The sequence below is a fragment of the Paramisgurnus dabryanus genome, chromosome 22 (genome assembly GCF_030506205.2).
Source record: "Paramisgurnus dabryanus chromosome 22, PD_genome_1.1, whole genome shotgun sequence".
Taxonomy (NCBI): Eukaryota; Metazoa; Chordata; class Actinopteri; order Cypriniformes; family Cobitidae; genus Paramisgurnus; species Paramisgurnus dabryanus.
This window is the reverse complement of record NC_133358.1, coordinates 25584471-25605920: the sequence shown is the minus strand read 5'-3', so window position 1 is coordinate 25605920 and position 21450 is coordinate 25584471. Positions and strand designations below refer to the sequence as shown.

General features: G+C 39.7%; 1 protein-coding gene across 1 annotated transcript; it reads left to right on the top strand.

The window, feature by feature from the left end:
* Positions 1-8208: 8208 nt before the first annotated feature.
* LOC135740621 (putative ferric-chelate reductase 1) lies at positions 8209-16634 on the top strand. The gene is made up of 12 exons (XM_065259083.2): positions 8209-8268; positions 8418-8612; positions 8864-8965; positions 9053-9197; positions 9918-10049; positions 13462-13577; positions 14804-14890; positions 15094-15185; positions 15258-15316; positions 15410-15544; positions 15659-15684; positions 15793-16634. The coding sequence occupies exons 1-12, from the start codon at positions 8209-8211 to the stop codon at positions 15880-15882; spliced, it is 1239 nt and encodes a 412-aa protein (XP_065115155.2). The 3' UTR covers positions 15883-16634.
* The last annotated feature ends 4816 nt before the right edge of the window (positions 16635-21450 follow it).

The window sequence follows — 21450 nt, the reverse complement described above, 5'->3', positions numbered from 1 at the left end:
GGCTAAGCTACGATGCTGTTTTAATTAGGCTAAGTACTCTTGTTGTAAGATGCTGCTTTATATCCTGCTGTCCGCTTGTGTTGGCACTGTGCACATGTATTCTGATGGAAAAGTCAGCCGTGCTTGTTCAGATATGGTACCAGATCACTCGTCTTCTCCTCAGGCCAACCCGTCTCCGTACACGATTACCGCGTCGCCGTCCAGCTTCAACGGTGGCGATGAAACGTCTCGGTTACGGATGTAACCCTCGTTCCCTGAAGGAGGGAACGGAGACGTCACGTCGTGACCGACGAATTGGGAACTCGCTTAGAGAGACCAATCTGCTTCGAATACTACTAAAACGCCAATGAACTTGGCATTGAGATATTTGCATAATGCTGGCGCCGCCCCGCCAGGTGCGTATATAAGCAGCAGGTGCAAATAGGGAAATTAGCTTCTTATTCGCTGAGAAAGCCGGAAAGTGTGACCGGCCGTAACAGCAGGTGGCAGCACCTGTGGCGACGGGACGTGACGTCTCCGTTCCCTCCTTCAGGGAACGAGGGTTACATCCGTAACCGAGACGTTCCCTTTCAGTCGGTCACTACGACGTCACGTCGTGACCGACGAATTGGGAATCCCTATCAAAACGCCACTAGGGGCTGACCTCTTCCAGTGACTGCGTAAAAGCCCTCCGGTTCCACTTAAGGAGGAGGAGGTAGGTTTTAAGGCAGAAGGCCGGGCACTAGATGTTCCTTTAACCCCACAGAAGTGCCAGCGACTGGGAAGCGCCCTACCTGAGCGGGATAGGAACGCTGCGGAAGCCACCACCCGTCTTAAGGGCTAATGGTGGGCGAAAGTCAACCGTAGTTGAGGAAATAAGACAGCCGTGGCTGTGTAAGCAAAGCAGTGCTCTGCTAAGGGAAACGTGGGCTAGTAGGATTAACCCCACGGAAAAATACTCACAATGGAACCCGGTGGGACACAATGTGGAGCCCGAGCCAGACACGTAGGTTCGCGAGGATACAGCTAGTGAAAGGCTGACAGCCAATGCTCCGCAACAAAGGCTGCCAGGGCAGCGGAGGAGAACAATTCAAACCATTACGCATTTTTGTTCTGAAGGCCTTCCATACTGACACAGTTATGAAGCATCAGTTGGAGGCTGCAAGCCGACCTGCGAGACTGCTCTCCGTGCTCCCCCTGGTGAGGAAAGAACACGAGAGGATACAGGCTCGATACGAACACTGAAAAATCTAGTGAACGTATTAGGTGTCGCCCAACCAGCAGCTCTACAGATGTCTGTTAGCGAGGAACCACGAGCTAAAGCCCAAGATGAGGCAACACTCCGTGTGGAGTGCGCTCTCAAATTAAAGGGGCAAGGAATACCCTGAAGATTATAAGCCAGGGCGATAGTATCAACTATCCAATGAGACATCCTCTGCTTAGTGACAGCTTTCCCTTTCTGCTGGCCACCATAACAAACAAAGAGCTGGTCTGAGGTCCTGAGGCTTTGCGTGCGAACCACGTAGAGTCGCAGTGCGCGTACGGGGCACAACAAAGCCATGGTTGGGTCTGCGTCCTCCGGGGGCAGCGCTTGCAAGCTCACCACCTTATCTCTGAAAGGAGTGGTGGGAACTTTGGGCACGTAGCCTGGTCTGGGCCTCAATGTTACGCTTGAGGCAGCAGGACCAAACTGAAGGCACGAGTCGTCAACAGAGAATGCATGTAAATCCCCTACTCTCTTCACTGAGGCCAAAGCTAGCAGGGTCAGAGCTTTCATTGATAAAAGCTTCAGACTCGCAGACTGCAAAGGCTCGAACGGGGGGGCCTGAAGGGCTTTCAGCACCATGGACAGGTCCCAAGGAGGAATAGAAGGAGGGCGCGAGGGGTTTAGCCTGCGAGCGCCTCTTATAGTGTAATAACCAAATCATGCTGGCCAACTGATCTGCCGTTGATAAGTGAGTGAGTGACGAGCAGAAATAGCGGCGATATCAACTTTAATGGCGAAGGGACAGCCTACCATCTAACCTATGTTGAAGATATAAAGCACAATGTTAATGGGGCATTCTCTGGGGTCCTCGCATTGCAAAGAGCACCAGGTGACGAAAAAGGTTTCATTAAGCGCGTAAGCCCGTCTGTGGACGGTGCTCAAACCGCGTCGATGGTGTTAGATACCGTTTGCGATAAATCACCTAAACCTTGCGCGCGCTCAAAGACCATACATGGAGATCCCACGGGTCGGGGCGCGAGTGCCAATGTGCCCCTTCCTAAGAAAGAAAGTCCTTCCTCAGGGGAATCCGCCAGGGAGGGCTGTCGCGAGGAGCATTAACTATGAAAAACCAATTCCCAGTCGTCCAGTACGGACGATTAATAAAAGGCTCTCCTCGTCCTGCCTGACTTTGCACAGTGTCTGTGCGATTAAGCTCACTGGAAGGAATGCGTATTTGCGCATCCCCCGAGGCCAGCTGTGTGCCAACGCATCCACACCGAGGCTGCCCTCGGTTAGTGAATAAAATAGGCGACAGTGGGTATCGTCCGGCGACGCAAACAGATCTATCTACGCACAACCGAACTTCTTCCAAATTAGCTGGACCGTCTGGGGGTGGAGTCGCCATTCGCCGGGGCGCGCAGCTCGAGAAGCGCGTCCGCTGCTGTATTGAGCGAGCCCGGAATGTGAATGGCACGAAGGGACCTCAGATGCTTCTGACTCCAAAGGAGGAGATGACGAGCGAGATGCGACAGGTGACGAGAGCGCAAAACCGCCTTAACGGTAAATAACGCAACAGTCGCAATGTTATTGGTGTCGGCTAATACATCCTTCCCTCGCATCTCCATAGCGGAGCGTACAAGTCCCAGATATACAGCGCACCGCTCGCGGCAGTTGGGGTGCTATGCACACCCCTGAGACTGCAAGCCCGTCATACGTGGCGATCATCCCGTGCTAAGGGCATACATGCTACAGAATGCCAGGAGACCTTTCAGGGGGCATTGTCTATCGGAAATGCCGGGTCTACCACGGGGAAGTTGGAATGACACGCAGGTGTAATGTTTACACGGTGTATGCCGGTGCGCCACGCTCTCCTCGAGACTCGATCGTAAGCCAACGCTGAAGCGGTCTCATATGAAGCAGCTCGGGCGGTGTCACAGCCGCAGCATGCTGTCATATGTCCAGGAGCTTCTGAAATTGTTTCAGAGGGACCGCGTACTTCCCTCGAATTAAACCGAGGCAAGTCAGAACTGACTGGTTGCGCGCTCTTGTAAAACACGCCATTTAGTCGATCGAGTCTAATTTCCATACTGAGAAAAAGGATCCTCTGCACGGGGCAAAGGACTCTTTCCCAGTCGACCTGAAGACATAAACGAGCGAGATGCCGAAGCATTAACTCTGTGTTCGCGCACGTCTGCCAAGAACGGGCTATTATACGTCGACGTACATAAAAGCAGAATGCGAACAACCCTCTCTCTGATATTTTAAAGCCGTGACTAGCACATGGAGACACGGAGAGAGAGAGACAGCTCGAATGATGTACTTAGTATTAATATGCCCACCCCACGACGCAGAGCGAAAAACGGTCTAAAGCGAGGGGAGATGGACACATAAAGTACACGTCTTACAGGTCTAAGGCTGCAAACGATCTGAATATTGAAATACGAGCCTCGGCGTTATCGTCCAAAAGAACACCTTTGTAGAGCCGGTGCGTAAATCAAATCGATCGTAACCCGCCGCGTATTTTGGGTACTATGAGATAAAGGCTGGAAAAACCCTATCATCATCATCATCTCGGTAAGAGGGACCGGCTCGATACATCCTTCGCCAACAGGACATCGACCTTTGCACGCAGTACATGTGCATCGGGCGCTTTCACCACAGTGAAATGAAAGCCCGAGAATTTTGGGGTGTGCCGGATCTTGTAACCGAGGCGGATTGTGCGTAAAACCCAACGAAACGGGCTGGGAACTGAAGCCAAGCACCCAGGCACCGTACGAGGAGAATTAACGACACTACCGAAGTACCCGCGGTGGGGCAGCGAAGCGAGACAGGTGGGACTGCCGGTGCGTCTGCTGTGACAGCATAAGCATCTACAGTATGTGTGTGTGACACTGACCTGAGCCCGCTGAGGGTGACGGTCGTCTGGTCTCCTCAGCGGAGAGCACAGACTCCGAGGAGGGTGCTGGTGGTCCCGTCTCCTCAGCGGAGAGCTGGAACTCCTCAGGACACCCGCTGGCGACAGAGGAGAGGGAGGAAGAGCACGTAAATGCCCGCTCACATCTCTCTCGATCCTCTGGAGACCTGGAGAAGGAATAGGAATGCACTCTTTTTGTGGTTTTGTGGGTGCCGGCTGAGAAGCCGGCGGAACAGAACAAAACGAAACCAAAGATTCTCCACCCGGCCCTCTACCGGTGGAGGGAGCGATGCCATCACCGTCTCCCGTAGAGTGATCCCATCCGAATCCAGGTCGCCCGTCTCAGGGCCGCTTCGATTTCGGTTTACCACGGGAAGCGGGTGGGGCGGGCGGGGCGGGCTGCCGACGGCTGTTCCCCCTCCGTGGCCTGGAAGATGTTCTAGTGGGGGGGGTGGAGGCAGCCGCCGCAGGGCGCCCTCGGCGAGGAGCAGACGGGGCCGCCGGCGCTGGAGGGCGAGATGCAGGTCGCTTGCGCCGGGGCATGATCTGAGCGATCGCCTCCGTCTGCTTCTGGGCGGCGGAGAACTGCTGGGCAAAAGACTCCACCGACTCGCCGAAGAGACCAGCCTGGGACACGGGAGCGTCTAAGAACTTGTTCTTCTCCGCATCCGACATGTCCGCCAGACATAGCCATAAGTGGCGTTCCTGGACCACCATCGTGGACATGGCACGACCAATCGCCTGCGCTGTCACCTTCGTAGCGCGAAGAGCCAGATCAGTGGCAGCCCGGAGCTCCGAAAGGACAGGCGAGTCGTGTCCTCCCTCGTGCAGATCCCTCAAGGCCTTCGCTTGATGAACCTGCAGCAACGCCATTGCGTGCAGGGCTGAAGCCGCCTCTCCACATGCCTGGTGGGCAGCGCCCGTTAAACCGGAGGACTGTCTGCAGGCACGAGAGGGGAGGGTTGGGCGGTCCTTCCAAGAGGGAGCGTGAGCCGGACACAGTTGCATCGCGACAGCACGCTCCACGGGAGGGATCCCCGTGTAACCCTTAGCGGCTCCGCTGGTGAGGGAGGTGAGGGGGGAGGGCTGAAACGGCCGTAATCTCATGGAAAACGGCGACTTCCAGGTTCTAGTCAGCTCCTCGTGCACCTCGGGGAAGAAAGGCACCGGTGGAGAGGGTTGTGACACCCGGGCAGCTCCAAAGAACCAATCATCCAGGCGGGACGGCTCGGGCTGAGGGGGGGGAACCCACTCTAACCCTACGGTCTCCGCCGCTCGAGCGAGCACGGCCACCATCTCTGGATCGAACTCCGGCGTCCCAACCCGACCAGAGGGAGGAAGGGCGTCGGGGTCCACGTCAGGGGGAGGAGGCCCACCCTCGGATGCTGCGGCGTCGGTGGACCCGGAGGGAGGCACAATGGATTCTAGAGACATCGTAGAACACGACGCTGAAGTCTCCATAGGCACATCAACCGGCTGTGGATGAGGAGGCTGAGAGCATGAGGACGAATCCCCCGACCGGCTCAGCACAGTGATGCGGAGGTCGTCCTTTGAGAGCTTCACAGCCGCACCGTGGCGGCGTTCAGCACTCGCATGACGAGGGTTGCGCTTTTCCCGGAGGAAAGACAACCGTCTCCGCAAATCCACAAGGGACATGCTCTCGCAGTGAGAACACTTACCCCCAGCGAACGCTGCCTCTGCGTGCTCGATGCCCAAACACGAAAGACAACGCTCGTGACCGTCCTTCGGACCCATGTATTTGCCGCACCCAAGATCGCACGGACGAAAAGCCATCCTGAAAAGGACGCTGATGTCCGGATATACGAGAGAGTGGCTGCCTTTAACAAGGCACAAAGCTCTCTCGTATCACTCTTTTAGGGAAATTCACTCAGATGCTTAGTTGATGAGCGCACAGGAAGGCAACGCACACACTAAACTCAAAACAATAAACAGATGTAGAGCCGTGGAATAAGCGAAGCGTCCGCTGTGGTACTGCTAGTACAACCAACTTCAGCAATCAGATCCCAACAGAGTAGAGTAGCTTCTCAGTAGCAGATACTGCAGGCTTTCGAAGCGAATAAAAGCTAATTTCCCTATTTGCACCTGCTGCTTATATACGCACCTGGCGGGGCGGCGCCAGCATTATGCAAATATCTCAATGCCAAGTTCATTGGCGTTTTAGTAGTATTCGAAGCAGATTGGTCTCTCTAAGCGAGTTCCCAATTCGTCGGTCACGACGTGACGTCGTAGTGACCGACTGAAAGGGAATCACAGGTGCGCGTGAGCTGGAATTGTTTATTCAGTTTGTGTTTTCAGCAGTAGGCTATGTGTGATAAAGGGGTCGTTAGACATTGAATGCAATTTAACCATGGTTTTTGATGTGTTTATATAATTTATATAATTTATAAAACTATGGTTTTAATAAAAAACATGGTTAATTAGTTTTTCGACAAACGAAAATGTCATGTAAATATGTTTAATGAACAACATCATTAGTAGGCTAAATTGGACCTGTCAGTGGCCAACAGGTGGCCAGCCAGCAATTTTACTTAATCGTTTTGTAAATCTTTAATCAGAGCTATAATGTTGGCATGTTTCTAGAGTACTTTGAAAAAGTTACAATTATATTTAAAAAATGTACTGCTAAGGCTAAGTCTAAAATATACTTCAATTTTATCGTTTGGATGACTTGAATGAATTATACACACAATGCAGAACCATTAATCCGTTAATCTTTCCCGGACAGGGTTTAGATTAATCCAGGACTAGGCTTTGGTCATATTAGGACATTACATTGTTTACAAACAAACCTAAAGAAAAACAATACCATGTGCTGCTGTGTACATCTTGAGACAAAACAATGATGGTATTGTTAGGCCTATAGGCTATATTAAGTTAAGGCATCTCAAAAATTTATTTTAGTCTGAAACTAGGATAAGCCCTGTTTGGGAAACCGCCCAGCCCCATTGAGTCCTATACAGAGTAATAAAAGTACTCTTTAAAGAAAAATGCTTTTTCTGAATGTCCACTGTCCTGTCCTATACTTGTTCATTAAAAATGTTTTAATTTTTTAATTTAATGTTTTAATTTTTTTCTTGACATATATATATATATATATATATATATATATATATATATATATATATATATATACAGTATATATATATATCAAGAAAAAAATTAAAACATTAAATTAAAAAATTAAAACATTTTATAATATATATATATATATAAAACATTTTATATATATATATATATATATATATATATATATATATATATATATATATAAAATCCCATAATTTAAAACTACACATTTGGATTACAATGTTTAAGAAAATGTGGCACATCAAAAGCTGTGTAGAGCTTTTATCGATGCAAAAAGTTTACCAAACATTTGTAACCAAACCTTTCGTGATTTTCTTCCGTAGTGTTCCTTTTTCCTACAATGGAATGTGGTCCACGAATGGTTTGGTTATAAACATTTCTCAGAATTTCTTCCTTTGTGTTGATCAGATCAAAGAAATGTATACAGGTTTGTAACAACATGAGGATGAGTAAATAATGACAGAATTTTTATTTTAAGCCTCGCCTGTGAAACCGTCAGTAATTATTGTCAGTAATCTCGTCACCAATGTGCAAATGCTGGTCATGGCATAGGCTTATTATTAGTTCACGCATGTTGTTTTATGAAGGGATTATCATGACACTGATTTGTTTTTGTTTTCAGTAACACTAAACGGATCAGTAAATTTTAAAGGCTTCATGTTACAAGCTTATAAAGCGGGAACGAACACACCGAGTGGCACCTTCACCGTTACAAACTCTCAAGCACAAGGACTCACCTGCTCCGGAGTAGCTGTGAGTTTATGTACATAATTATAAAACAAACAGTCAAAGACAAAGAATTTATCAAAATGATTTATTTTGTTTTATGTTTCTTCAGAATAGTGCAGTTTCTCACACATCAGGAAGTGGAAAGTCATCAATTCAAGTTAAATGGTAGGCCCCTACATCTGGACAGCTCAGCAATGTAGAGTTCCGGTATACATTCAACTCTCATTTTATTCAATGATTTGATTAATTTAATACTTGATTTTAATTTTAAATGAAAAACTATTTTGTTTCAGTGGAACATTTGTTCAAGCTGTGTCAACTTTTTGGGTGGGTGTGAAGAGCTCTGCGATAACAAACACGGGCACATCAACACCTGTTACTGAAGTCCAAACCATAAGTACATCAAAAGTATGTATCTGCTTTTATAGGCTTGCTATTTCTATGTTCTTGTTTACTCAACTATTTCTGTATATGTTGTAGGTCCCTACAACAAAGTCTGGGTGTGGGGTCAGCAAAGTCTGTTTCAGTCAGCCTGACAACTGCGACCCAACTACCAACACTGCCTGTTACTTCATGTCGGTTCAGGCGGGATCCACTCAGTCAGAAATGCAGGTGCAAATAGTCGGCCCTGGTAGCGGATACGTCGCGATTGGGTTCTCAGATGACCAGTCAATGGTACGTTTTCGTTCGACTAAATGTTAGCTGCGGGTGTCGTACAGTACAGTACATATTAAATATCTCGTGAGACATGAGATTTGTATCGTCATCTGTTGTGTTCTTATCCAGAAAACTTTCCTTGTCAGCAGCATCCAGTTTCATCAACAAACATTCAGCGAAACCATTATGTCGTCCTAGAGGCTTGGTCTTTTTTCGAGAGTCATATTACATTCATATAGTTTTACAAATTGTTTTCTTTCAACTTCAAGGGCAATGATGACATCTATATATGTGGTAAAGACACCAATGGCATTCCCCAAGTGCAACATGCATTTTCCACCGGAACAAGGGCTCCAAATATTCTCTCACTGGTACTTTATTACTCTTGTGCATCCTTCAAAACTTTTGTTGGTGTTATATATCATCATTCATTCACATATATTGTGTTTGATTTATAGGGGAATGTCTCTGATATCCAGACATCGATTACAAATGGAGTGTTGAATTGCTCTTTTACGTCTCGTAACGCCATCAGCACGGCAAGTAGAGCAGCGTCTGTCAGCCAATATTACCTTATGATCGCTTCTGGACCCAGCAGTCAAGGTTTGTGCAGCCATAAGTGTCATGTTCGGTTTTGTAGACACTTGATGCTTCTATTGTGTTTTAATGTATATATCACTGCGTAATGTATACCAGATCAGCAGTAACCACCCAGCAAACAATAGCATATTCATTTGATTGTCTAGGTTAACTATAGACTCGATATAATCTGGCTATAAGTAACCCTCTTCTAGCCAAAATAAACTTGAATATAGTTACATGACATTTTTGCCGATGTATAATATTTCATAATTTTAGCAAAGTCAACAATGATTACAAGGATGATTTTTTAGCCTATGTTTAGACATCTATTCAATTTTCACTGACAGCATTGACGTCTGGGCTGTCTTCTGATGGCTGTTAGACATTTTTTAAATGCAAAATTGCTTGCTGGTTATTTGGATTGCTTTTTCTCCTGTGGCACTGTCAAAACATTGGCCTACGATTACATGCGTGCATTAGGCAGACATGTTTATCCAAAGCGACCTACAGTGCATTGCAAGCTATACATCTTATCAATGTGTATACTCCCTGGATATCAAACCCATGACCTTTCACACTGCGAACATTATGCTCTACCAACTGAGCTACATGATATTTGTTTCCATTAATATGAGATACATGTTTGTCCAACCAATGACAGACAGTTATTTTGGCGCAAAAATTACGCATTTTGTATGAGATCATGTTTTAAATATTTTTTTCTGGGTAAATTATTCCTTTAACCGCGGACTTTCTCACATCTAGGTAGCATTCAGGTACACACAACAACATTTGTCAGCCAAGCCAAAGCTGATTTAGTAAATCCGACAGTGATCGCCAGTGAACCATTTCCAGCTATTGTTAAAGCCCACGGTGAGTATATCATGACAGAGTGACTTTGTTTAACATCATTTGATTTGATTTGATTTGTTTATTTGCACATTTAAAATACAACTTTAATAAATCCATAAAAGGAAACAAAAGAAGAAAAAAAATATACTGTGCGGGAGAGAGTGAGAAGACCCTAAGGTCTTATAAAACCACCTCCCCGAAATCTCATTAAATGAAACATACTATTACATGATCAAACAAGACAATACAATCAATACATAAATCATTTCAATATAACAAATTTACAAAATAAACTTATTTGTATATTAACATTTTTTTCAATTCTCCTTTAAAAGAGGTCAAAGTGATTTTAGTCTTTAATACAGAATCTAAATGATTCCATAGGAAAGGCCCTCTGTATTTTAGTGTAGATTGATTAGCTGTAGTTCTACAAAAAGGAAGATAAAAATCTTTGCAGCGCCTTGTGGTGTAGGCATGAACATCCGAAGAATACATGAAAAAGTTTTTAAAAGCTCTGGGCATAATTTTTGCTATATTCACATACTTATACATAAAGATGTTTATGCAATAGATGTTAACATTAAATATTGTCAAGATATTATATTTTATGAAAAGCGGAGCAGATGATGACAATCTATTTGAGTTACTCATTATTCTTAAGAATTTCTTTTGTATTAATAAAATCTTATTTAAATATGTTTGGCATGTTGCACCCCAAACAATATTACAATACAAAATATAAGGATAAATTAAACTGTAATATAATGTTTTCATACATGAAATATCAATTAAAGAGCGAATTCTACTCAATATACCAACAGATTTCATTATTTTTCTGCAAACATATTGAATATGATATTTCCAGGTTAGTTTTTGATCAACAATAACACCTAGAAATTTTATTTGATTCACTTGGCTAATTTTAAAACCATCAATTGATACCTCAATATCTTGATAATCTCCTTTGTTTTTTGTACTAAAAATCATAAAATTAGTTTTTTGTATATTAAGAGAAAGTTGATTAACTTTAAACCATTTAGAAATATTTTGTAATTCTTCATTTGCTTCTCTTATTAATGTATCAATATTAGAATGAGATAATAGAAGACATGTATCATCTGCAAACATAAGTGGCATAACCTTTTTACAGACAACTCCTAAGTCATTGATATAAATTAGGAATAATAGAGGTCCCAAAATGGACCCCTGCGGTACCCCACATAAAAGTTTTCCCCTACTTGAGCTGAGATTATTAACATAAACAAATTGCTCTCTCTCTTCCAAATAGTTTTGTACCCAAGTTAAAACTGTATTTTTAATACCATAATTTTCTAATTTTGCTAAAAGAATATTATGATTTACTGTGTCGAATGCTTTCGACAAGTCTAAAAATATACCAATAGAATTATTTTTCTCATGCAGATTTTTTGTAATTTTGTCAACAAACTGCAAAAGAGCCATTTCTGTAGACATATTCTCTCTGAAACCATACTGATGATCATATAAGATCGAATTTTCTATTAAATGTTTTAATATCCTTTTATAAACTAATTTTTCAAGTATTTTAGAAAAAAAAGGTAAAAGTGAAACAGGTCGATAATTATTGAATAAATGTGAGTTCCCAGACTTAAACAAAGGAATTACTTTAGCTAATTTAAGATCTCTTGGTACAACACCTGTTTTGAGTGACAAAGAGAGAACATAAGTTACAGGCTCAATAATAGAGGAAACTACTTTCTTTATGAGACTAGCTCTAATTTCATCATGCCCTGGAGCTGTATCTTTCATCTTTAATATAATTTCAAGCACTTCATTAGGAGTTGGAGGATCAAATTCATTTAAACAAGGAATAGACAAATCAAAAATTTGTGAATTAAATGTTCCTGTATTCACAATGTTTTCTGCCAGTGAAGGACCAACATTCACAAAAAAATCATTGAAACCGTTTGCTATATCGATGGGATTTTCATAATTCTCGATACCATCGGATAACTGAACTGGAATTTCTCGAGTTTTTTGTTTTTTATTCAATAATTCATTTATAATATTCCAGGTCTTTTTTGTATTTTCACATGAATTTCCCAACTTTTCAGAAAAGTATTTTTTCTTAGCCTCCTTTAAAACTTTGCTGAATTTGTTTTTATATTTTTTATAATAAGCAATATTTAAAGGTGTGGGACTAATGAGGGATTTTTTATACAACTTATTTTTATTAATAGAAGATTTTTTTAATGCAGGTGTAAACCATGGCTTAGATATATCCCTGTTTTTACTTCTGCTTTGTACCAGTGGAAAACATTTATTAAACAAAGATGAAAATGTATTTATAAATGTCTGATACGCTTTTTCGGCATCCTGATGTCCGAAGACATGATTCCATGATATCTCAGCAAGTAACCTTTTAAAAGACTCAACAGATTTAAAAGTAAGTCTACGATGTTTCATACTATGGGTTTGTTTTTTTTGGTGAGAATTTGTAAAAAGCAGAAATACAGGGAGATGGTCTGAAATATCAGTAAGCATTACACCTGATGTGATTGAATGTACAAAATGATTAGTTAGTATATTGTCAATTAAAGTTGCCGATGAGCATGTTATCCTTGTTGGTTTATCAATAAGTGGATAGAAATAATAAGAATAAATTGTATTTAAAAACTCCAAAGAGGAATTTGATTCATGCTTCAAAAGATCAATATTAAAATCTCCAAGAAGAATACAAGTCCTATTCTTAACACTTATAATCTCCAATATAGAGGACAAAGCCTCATTAAAGATGTCAATATCATTACCAGGTGGTCGATAAATGCAACCAATAATTACAGTTTGACCATGAAAACACCTACATTTTGGAATTTCTATAAAAACTGCTTCTACATCAGTTTCATATAAATGAATACTCAGATCTCTCCTTTCTAAAAATTCAAAATCTTCATGAATAAAAAGAGAAACTCCACCACCTTTTCTATTAGTCCTACATAAATGTACTTCATTGTATTGAGGTAAAGAGTAAAATTGCTTGATGTCATCATTCAGCCACGTTTCAGTCAAAGCAAGCACAGAAAACTGATGTTCTAAGGTTGATAGAAACTGTATAAATAAGTCAAAATTTTTAGGTAGACTACGGGTATTCAAATGAAAGGCAGAAAACATATCCTGCTCATAATTTTTGAGCCGTGCATTAAATTCAACTTCATTATAATAATGACATGTATCACTCGATCTTAAATTTAAACTATTTTTATCTGGATCAACCAAATCATTATATGATCTATCCTCATCACTATCCTCTGGATTAAAGACCAAATGTCCTGCCGAAAAACTTTGTAAGAATGACATTAAGAGTAAAAAAGTCCAAACGAAAGGCAGCAGTTAAATACCTTTACATGTAAGGCATCATCACTGTTGTGGTCCTGATGTTGCTGCTTTTGTCCAGGTGCCCTGATGCTGATCGCCTGGATGACCACAGGCAGTGTTGGTATGCTCATAGCGCGCTATTTAAAGGCAGTCGGCAAAGGGAGAGGATGTTGTGGTAAAGATTTCTGGTTTTTGGTGAGTTATGTATGTTGACTGTAAGTAACTTGAGTGTAATCTAAAATTATTGTTATAACAGGATAGTTCACCCATAAATGAAAATTCTGTCTTCATTTACTTGCATGATTTATATTGATCAGATGTTATATTCCTACAATGGAAGTCAATGGTGCTGTGTGCTTACCATCATTTAACAAAATATCTTATTTTAAGTTCATCAAAAAAAAAAGAAATTCATACAGGTTTAGAACAACATGAGGATGAGAAAATGATGGCAGAATTTTCATTTTTGGGTGAACTATTTCTTAATAACATATCTGCTATATCTATATAATATAATAATTATTATTTATGTCAAAAGTAATCAACTTATTCATACATTTAATGAGGAAGGGGTAATAAAACATTCAGCTGAACTTCACCCTTTAGCGTTAATTAATAACCCCTGCAGTACCACAAGAGCCCCCTAGAGGTCGCAGAAAACCTACATTAAAGGACAATGTCCTGCTGATGAGACCTGCAAACCAAACAAATCAGCTCATTAACAAAGTCAATTTACATAACCGGGAGTAAAGAGCTCAGATTTTATTGAACTAGTGTAAGGGTGGGTATATTTCTTTGCTTTTCTGTAATATAAATGTTTGCAGTTAAGATAAGCAAGGTAATAAAAGGTGTATGGGTGATACTTTAATTTTCCACATATGTGACCCTTGACCACAAAACCAAAAAAGTCTTAAGGCAGATGGGTGTATTTGTAGCAATAGCCAACTATACATTGTATGGGTCAAATTATCAAATTTTTTAATGCCAAAAATCATTAGGATATTAAATTAAAAAAAAATATTTTGTCATGTTACTTCTGTAAATATACCAAAAATGTATTTATCATTTTTAATACTGTATGTGTTGCTAAGGACTTAATTTGGAAAACGTTAAAGGCTATTTTATCAATATATTTTTTGCACCCTCAGATATTCAAATAGTTGTATATCGGCCAAATATTGTTCTATTTTAACAAACCATACATTAATGGAAAGCTTATTTATTCAACTTTCAGATTATACATAAATCTCAATTTCAAAAAATTGACCCTTATGACTGGTTTTGTGGTCCATGGTTATAGTTAGAAAAGTTATAAAACTTTAAATGATTTGTTTTTATTAAGATAGAGCTGTTAATGATTCATTCCTAAACTTCTAAAGAAAACAGTTAAAATGTATAATTTACTATTTCATGTCTCACAGGCTCACGTGACGTTGATGTCCCTGTCGATTATTGCCACAGCTATTGCATTTATAATCATATTTTCTTATGCCCAGGATTGGGCCGGGGTAAGCAAAGATGCTTTATTATTTATTGTATATATTTAATATTATGCCACAATATAGTTATATATATGTTTTATCAAAGAATAATTTGTATTTAAACATAAAAATCTACATAAATTCTGTTTTTATTTAATAAACATTGCAAGACAGTGTTAGTCAGAAGTTTCACATGCATGTAGTCATTTATGTCTCGTCTGTGTTTGTAGGGAGCTCATCCGGTGCTGGGCTGTTTGGTGATGATTCTCTCTTTAATTCAGCCTATAGTGGCAGCTTTACGCTGTGACCCGCAACACGAACGGTAAGAAATCATTCACTTTTTATCAAATGAGAAAGAAAAGTTCAGGGTTTACTGTGATATAATCCTCTGCAGGAGATTCATCTTCAACTGGGCTCATTCATTCAACGCTCTGGCTATCAAAGGTCTCGCAGGTACGACATCAACCGCACTCAGTCCTGTTATCAGACATACTTTACATCAATGAAGAAAACAAAACACAAATCTGATGTATTTATCATTCACAGTGGCAGCGATCTTCACTGGTCTGGCACTTATTGGAGACAAACAGGGGTGGATGCTGGGGGTTATGGGAGGTTTTGTGGCATGGGAGGCTCTGATGTACATCTTTCAAGATTTGCACATGCGTGCCACTAAAAAAGGTAAATTGCATCAAGCATTACTGTATAAAGATAGCAATTTTAGGAATTAAAATAAGAATTATTTTTGAATAAAAGTTTATGAACTTGCTGATGATGTTGTGCCTTTTGTTGTAGATTCTACCATTTGCTCTTTTGGAATGGTAAGTGGGAATTTCATTTATAAATTCAGCAAATATCACAGTAATTCTTAAGAGTGTAATATTTCATGTACTTAAGTGATACGTATTTTTATTTTGTGTAATGAACAGATGAACACTGAAGTGATCCTGCTTGTCTTGTATATATTGGGAAACCTGGCCTTCTTGATAGCACTTCTTGTTGGAATCGGCCGAGCTTAACAAATCCCAACATGTCACAGATAACCTCGCTGGATAAAAGCTATTTTTTACTTTTTATTGTATTATTAACGTTATTATGAACAAAAGCTATTTGTTTATTTTTGTCTATGGCTAAAACATTTCCATTTTTAAAGGCCAGTATAATATTAACCCTTTGCATGATGCTTATGTTTTTATTTTATCATTTGTGGGTTGATACCAATCAGTGATTTTCTGTCATCATTGTGCTTTTGAGTAAGGGAATGAAGTTTGTGGTGTTTTTAGGACGCCGTTTCTACAATGACTGCAAAGAACTGATAGATGCTCTTTGACATGACGTACAATAGTGAACATTAATAGACTGTCAGTCTTCCACAAGAACTGTCAGGAAATGAGTTCCCCCAATTTTTTTTTTTAAAGTTAGCTAATTATTTTTGGTTTAGAAAGTGAGGATTTTAATAAATTATTAATAATAATTGCATCCAATATTTTTATACATTTTTATACAAAATCCACTTAAATAAAAATGTGTTTGTTTGTCAATGCTGCCAATATTGTTGTTTAATAGAAAAAACTTTTTGTCAAAAGACTTGAAGTCATTGCTATATAAAAGAGTTTTAATGTGATCAAATGTGACAAAACCACCACTAGATGGCAGTATCTTAAAATATGTTTTTGCTTGGTTATTTTCAACCCAGTGTTAGGTCAGGTTTTAATTTGAACCAAAAATGGGTTAAAACAACCCAGGCTATTTTCAGTTCCAACCCAATGGGGTTCCAACGTTTTTTTTTTTAGACTTTATAACATTTTTACTGTATATTTTCAAACTGTGTTTATGAGGAATAATCAAGAACTTTTAAACTGATGATTATTCTTACATGCTATGAACAAATAAACAAAGATGTGTTTACTTGCCGCATTAATACTTACTGAAAGTGCTGAAACATATGGATCAAATATATGGATGATGTTTTTTAAACCTTCAGATCAGATGTCCTTTATTGTGTTTCATATACATAATAAACACTGTAAATAAGTGCTGTCCCTGTATTTATAAAACAGACTTTATGTCAGTGGTTCTGAAACTGGGGGCTGTAAGATTTATGACATTTTATAAAATGAATTAATTTATTGTAAATTCTGTAATTAAACCTCAGAAAAATAAGGCTACCATAATTTATTATGTTTTGTTTAATGTAATGTTTTGTGTCATTGCCATACGTTTTCTTTGGGGACAAGAGAGGCTGCACAGCAAAAAAGTTTGAGAATCACTAACCTACATGTATGTAATTTCATGTATTTTAAATAAAAAAAATGAATTTAACCTAAAATAGTATGTATGGGATTTTTGGCATGCAAGGACATGACGGTGCTAATAGTTTAACAAAAACAAACTTTTCTTTGAAATAATGTGCAATAATTAATAATTTACTATAGTAGGAGGACTACACATAAAGTAAATTTGCACAGATAGGAAATATAATTACTTTCTAAATACTTGTGTATTTCAGCTGGTTCCTTTCCTTGGTGACTTGCTTTTTCTAAACGTGTTCAATACTTTAGTATGGGGAACACTTATTGATTATTAATCATGACTTTTGCCTCAGTAAACTCCCAATTTACTGCTAATTAATAGCTAATAAGGTAGTTGTTGTAGCCGTTAGTTTTAGGTATTGGCTTGGGTTAAGGGATGTACAATATGGTCATGCAGAACAAGGCAATAATATGTCCTTTATAAGCACTAATAAACAGCCAATATGTAAGATAATAAGTTAAAAGTTAGAACTGGCCCCTATACTAAAGTGTTACCCTTTTTCCTGTGTCATTTAAAGGGACACTTCACTTGTTTTGAAAAACGACTTATTTTCCAATTCCTCGGAGTTAAACATTTGATTTTTAACGTTTTGGAATTCATTCAGCTCATCTCTGGGTCTGGCGGTACCACTTTTAGCATAGCTTAGCATAATCCATTGAATCTGATTAGACCATTAGCATCGCTAAAATCGTGGGTCTCCAACGTTTTTACTGGTGGGCACCTGTCCTGCATATTTTAGTTCTAGCACCACTCCAACACACCTCCCTCTAATTTTTAAGTAGCCCTGAATAACTTGATTAGCTGGTTTAGGTGTCTAATTGGGGTTAAAACTTAAAACTACAGGTCAGATACCCTCCAGGAACAGGGTTGGAGACCCATGCCTTAAATAATAAAAAAAATGATTTTAGGCAAGACTGCTATAAAATTCTTATACTTGGTTTGTGCTTCAAACTTTAGTTCACCAATTATAAATACAGTGAATGTCTCTTAAAAAATTACTGCATGCACTTTTATTAAAATGTTAAATATCTTAAAATGCAAGTTATACCCAGTTGTAGTTATAAAGATTTTCTCTGCATTTAGGTTTGCAGATTATTATTATATGGAGATCATTATATAATAGGCTAAGAAAAGACTTTAAAATTCTAAATTTAGACATTTCAGAGTCATTTGAACAAAATGGAATAATGTGAATATGAGACTGAAAATGTGAAGAGTCATTTCTTACTAATGGTTTTGCCTGACGAATGAAACGCAGGTCACTATCGTCACCGCACGTACAATATAGCCTGAGGTGAAAAGAGATGTAGGCATAATGGAGCAAGGGGATGTACAAAATTGTTCCTTAATGTACACAATAGGGTATAATATTGTACCCCAAAATGTACATTTCAATGTGTTTTATACGCATAAAGGTACAAAAAGGTACCTTTGAGGGTACCACGCCAAAGGTACCCCAGACAGAAAGAGGTACAATTTTGTAGAATTTTGAATAAACATAATTCAAATTTGAAATCCAAATACATGTCCTTGACGGTCACGATGTTTAATTTCACAAACAGGCTGTTTGCTTACAAACAAACACTCCTGAAAATCACTTTGTTGTACACTTCATGGTTTGAATTTTGGCTAAAGTTAAACATGGTACAAGTCTGATGGCTCAGTTTTATCAAACAGTTCCAGGAGGAGATTGTGATTGTAAAACCATTTATTCTGGACTATTTTAAGCAGATGAGATCTGCAGGATCTTTTTTTATCATCACAGATCATACAGGCATCCGGAACGGTGGCAATAGACCACGCCTGCGTTTCACAGCTGAAAGGGCAATACCGTCCGTTTTCATTGGTTAGCTCCGATAAGCCTTTCCAAGGTGATCTACATCAAAGGCAAAATATTATAATGAGGACACATTTTGAATTATACTAAAATATGAAAAAAATTAAGAAATGGGAGAATGGTCCAAAAACCTCAACAAAACAGCACTAGTCACTGCTGTTCACAGTGTCTAATATCCTCAAGTGTCGGGTTGGACTCACCACCGGCAATGGTGAGGTTGGGTCTGGATGCCCCGTAACTGTCCTTGTAAATGCATCTTTTGTGGACCAGGTCAGGGTTACGTTTATTCGGGTCTGTGGGGTCATCTGACACGTATACATCTTTTCAAAATGAATATTTTAGTTCTAGGATCTGAGAATATAGTTCCCAGTATGTATACTGTTGTTAAAAGATGGCTGTGTCTCATATGACCTTGTTATTTGTACACACTGTGACTATACACATCACAACCAAAATGTTTGCGTTATTTTGTCACTTAATGGGAGCAGTTTGCTAGCTGGAGCCATTCACTTCCAGTCTTTGTGCTAAGCTAAGCTAGCGCGGGCTGCGTCAGACAGAGGTACAGCACGCACCGTGATGAGAAAGGTATATATGGACTTATCTAACCCTGGGGTATACGGTAAATAAGCTAAATTCCCAAAATGTGGGCATGTTTCTTTAAGAAAACCAAATTTTTCAGAATTGCACTTGGGAACATCCTTATAAACGTTCTACATAGCTTTTATCTTATAAACAATTTCATGAACTCAGCCAGGATAGTTTAGGATGTGAAAGATGCTCACCTTGCCTTAACATATCTCCCTGTTAAAAGCAAGAGACCACGCAGAGCTATAAAAGTGTCTCAGCCCCAGCAGCGGAAGATTCCGGTGGAGAAATGAGGAAGACCTACAACATAAAAAACACATAGGATTCCAATCACAGAGGACATTTTGTTCTGCTTTAATCAGATTTAAACAGGTTTAACACCGACCCACTATTGGATACTAAACTAAAATCTAAATAGCGCTCAATGTTCATCTTTCGACATATATCTGACTGGGAAAGTATAAATGAAGAATTTTTAAAATCTCCATTATAACTCTGATGGCGTAATTTGAAATTAAACTTCAAATGCTATCATGGCTATGAGGTCATTCTTAAGTTGTGCTCTCTCACCATAAAAAAAACCTGTAAAATTCTGGCAGCTGGGATGTCGGAAAAATACCGTAAAATAACGGCCACAATAAATTACAGAAATTTTCCGTAATACAAAAATACCGTTTTTTTCTGTAATTTTTTATTAATTTTAGGTGCACAAAATAGTTAACTGTACCTTAAAAGGTACACAACAGATCCTTAAGGTACAGTAATGTACCCCAAAAGGTACAACATTGTATTATGTTATGTATACCTTAAAGGTAAAGGTAAAAAGTAACAAGCAAGCCTATTTCTGTTTTGTAAAGTCAGTGGCATACATGCCAGGGCAAGAGAAGCATATTGTTCAACCATCACATTACAATAGAAACCACTTACAGCAAGCTAATAAGTCTGCACAAAACATGTCTCACTTCCTTCTATACGGCAGGTGTGCAATTAAAATTTTCACCTTTTTGCTTCTCTTGATGATATGATGATAATCAAATAACAAAAAATCTCATGGGAAAATATACTATGCACCTTAGTGGGTTTATTATGAAGTCTGATGAACAGCATGGACAAATAAAACTGTGTAACTATTTGTCAACATTTTTTTTTATTACATGCTTGTAGTTACTGTACACATATGAATGACTAGAACTGATTTGACCCTTTCAAAATATACACATTTGCACACAGTTCATATTAGTCCCTCAGATGTACATATATACTGGTACCAATGAGTGCCTATTAGTACTTTAAAGACACATTCGTACCAAATGTGTACATATCTGTACATAAACGGTGCATATTAGGACCTTTAAAAAGGTCAGATTTTAATGGGGGTGGAATGCAGGCAGATGGGTTAAACAACTTATCTAAGTTAATTAATACCCTAAAGGGTAGGCTGACGTTGATACGGTGAAATTTAATTCTTGGAAAATACAGGGTTTAGAGAATCTAATTAGAAATTTGAGATGGGTAGAATTCAAGGAAAGTTAACAGACTATTGTCATTTAAAAAGCCTTCCTATTTTGTAGATATGACATGTCTAAAGTAAACACACACGTATAAAACAAATACTTCTGATCCTTGATTGGTTGAGGTGCATTGGAACCCTTTCTAAATTACTATAGAAACACCTGTGACTGCATTAAATCATGTGGCAGACTGTGTTGCTTGGCAATCACTTCATTGAATTGTTTTTGAGGAACTACCATAGGCTACATTGCCAGGGGGAAGAAAAACTGTTAGGTATATCTTTGAAATCCAGGCTTAAGTCTCATAATCTAATTACGATATTAAGAGCATCAACGTTTGA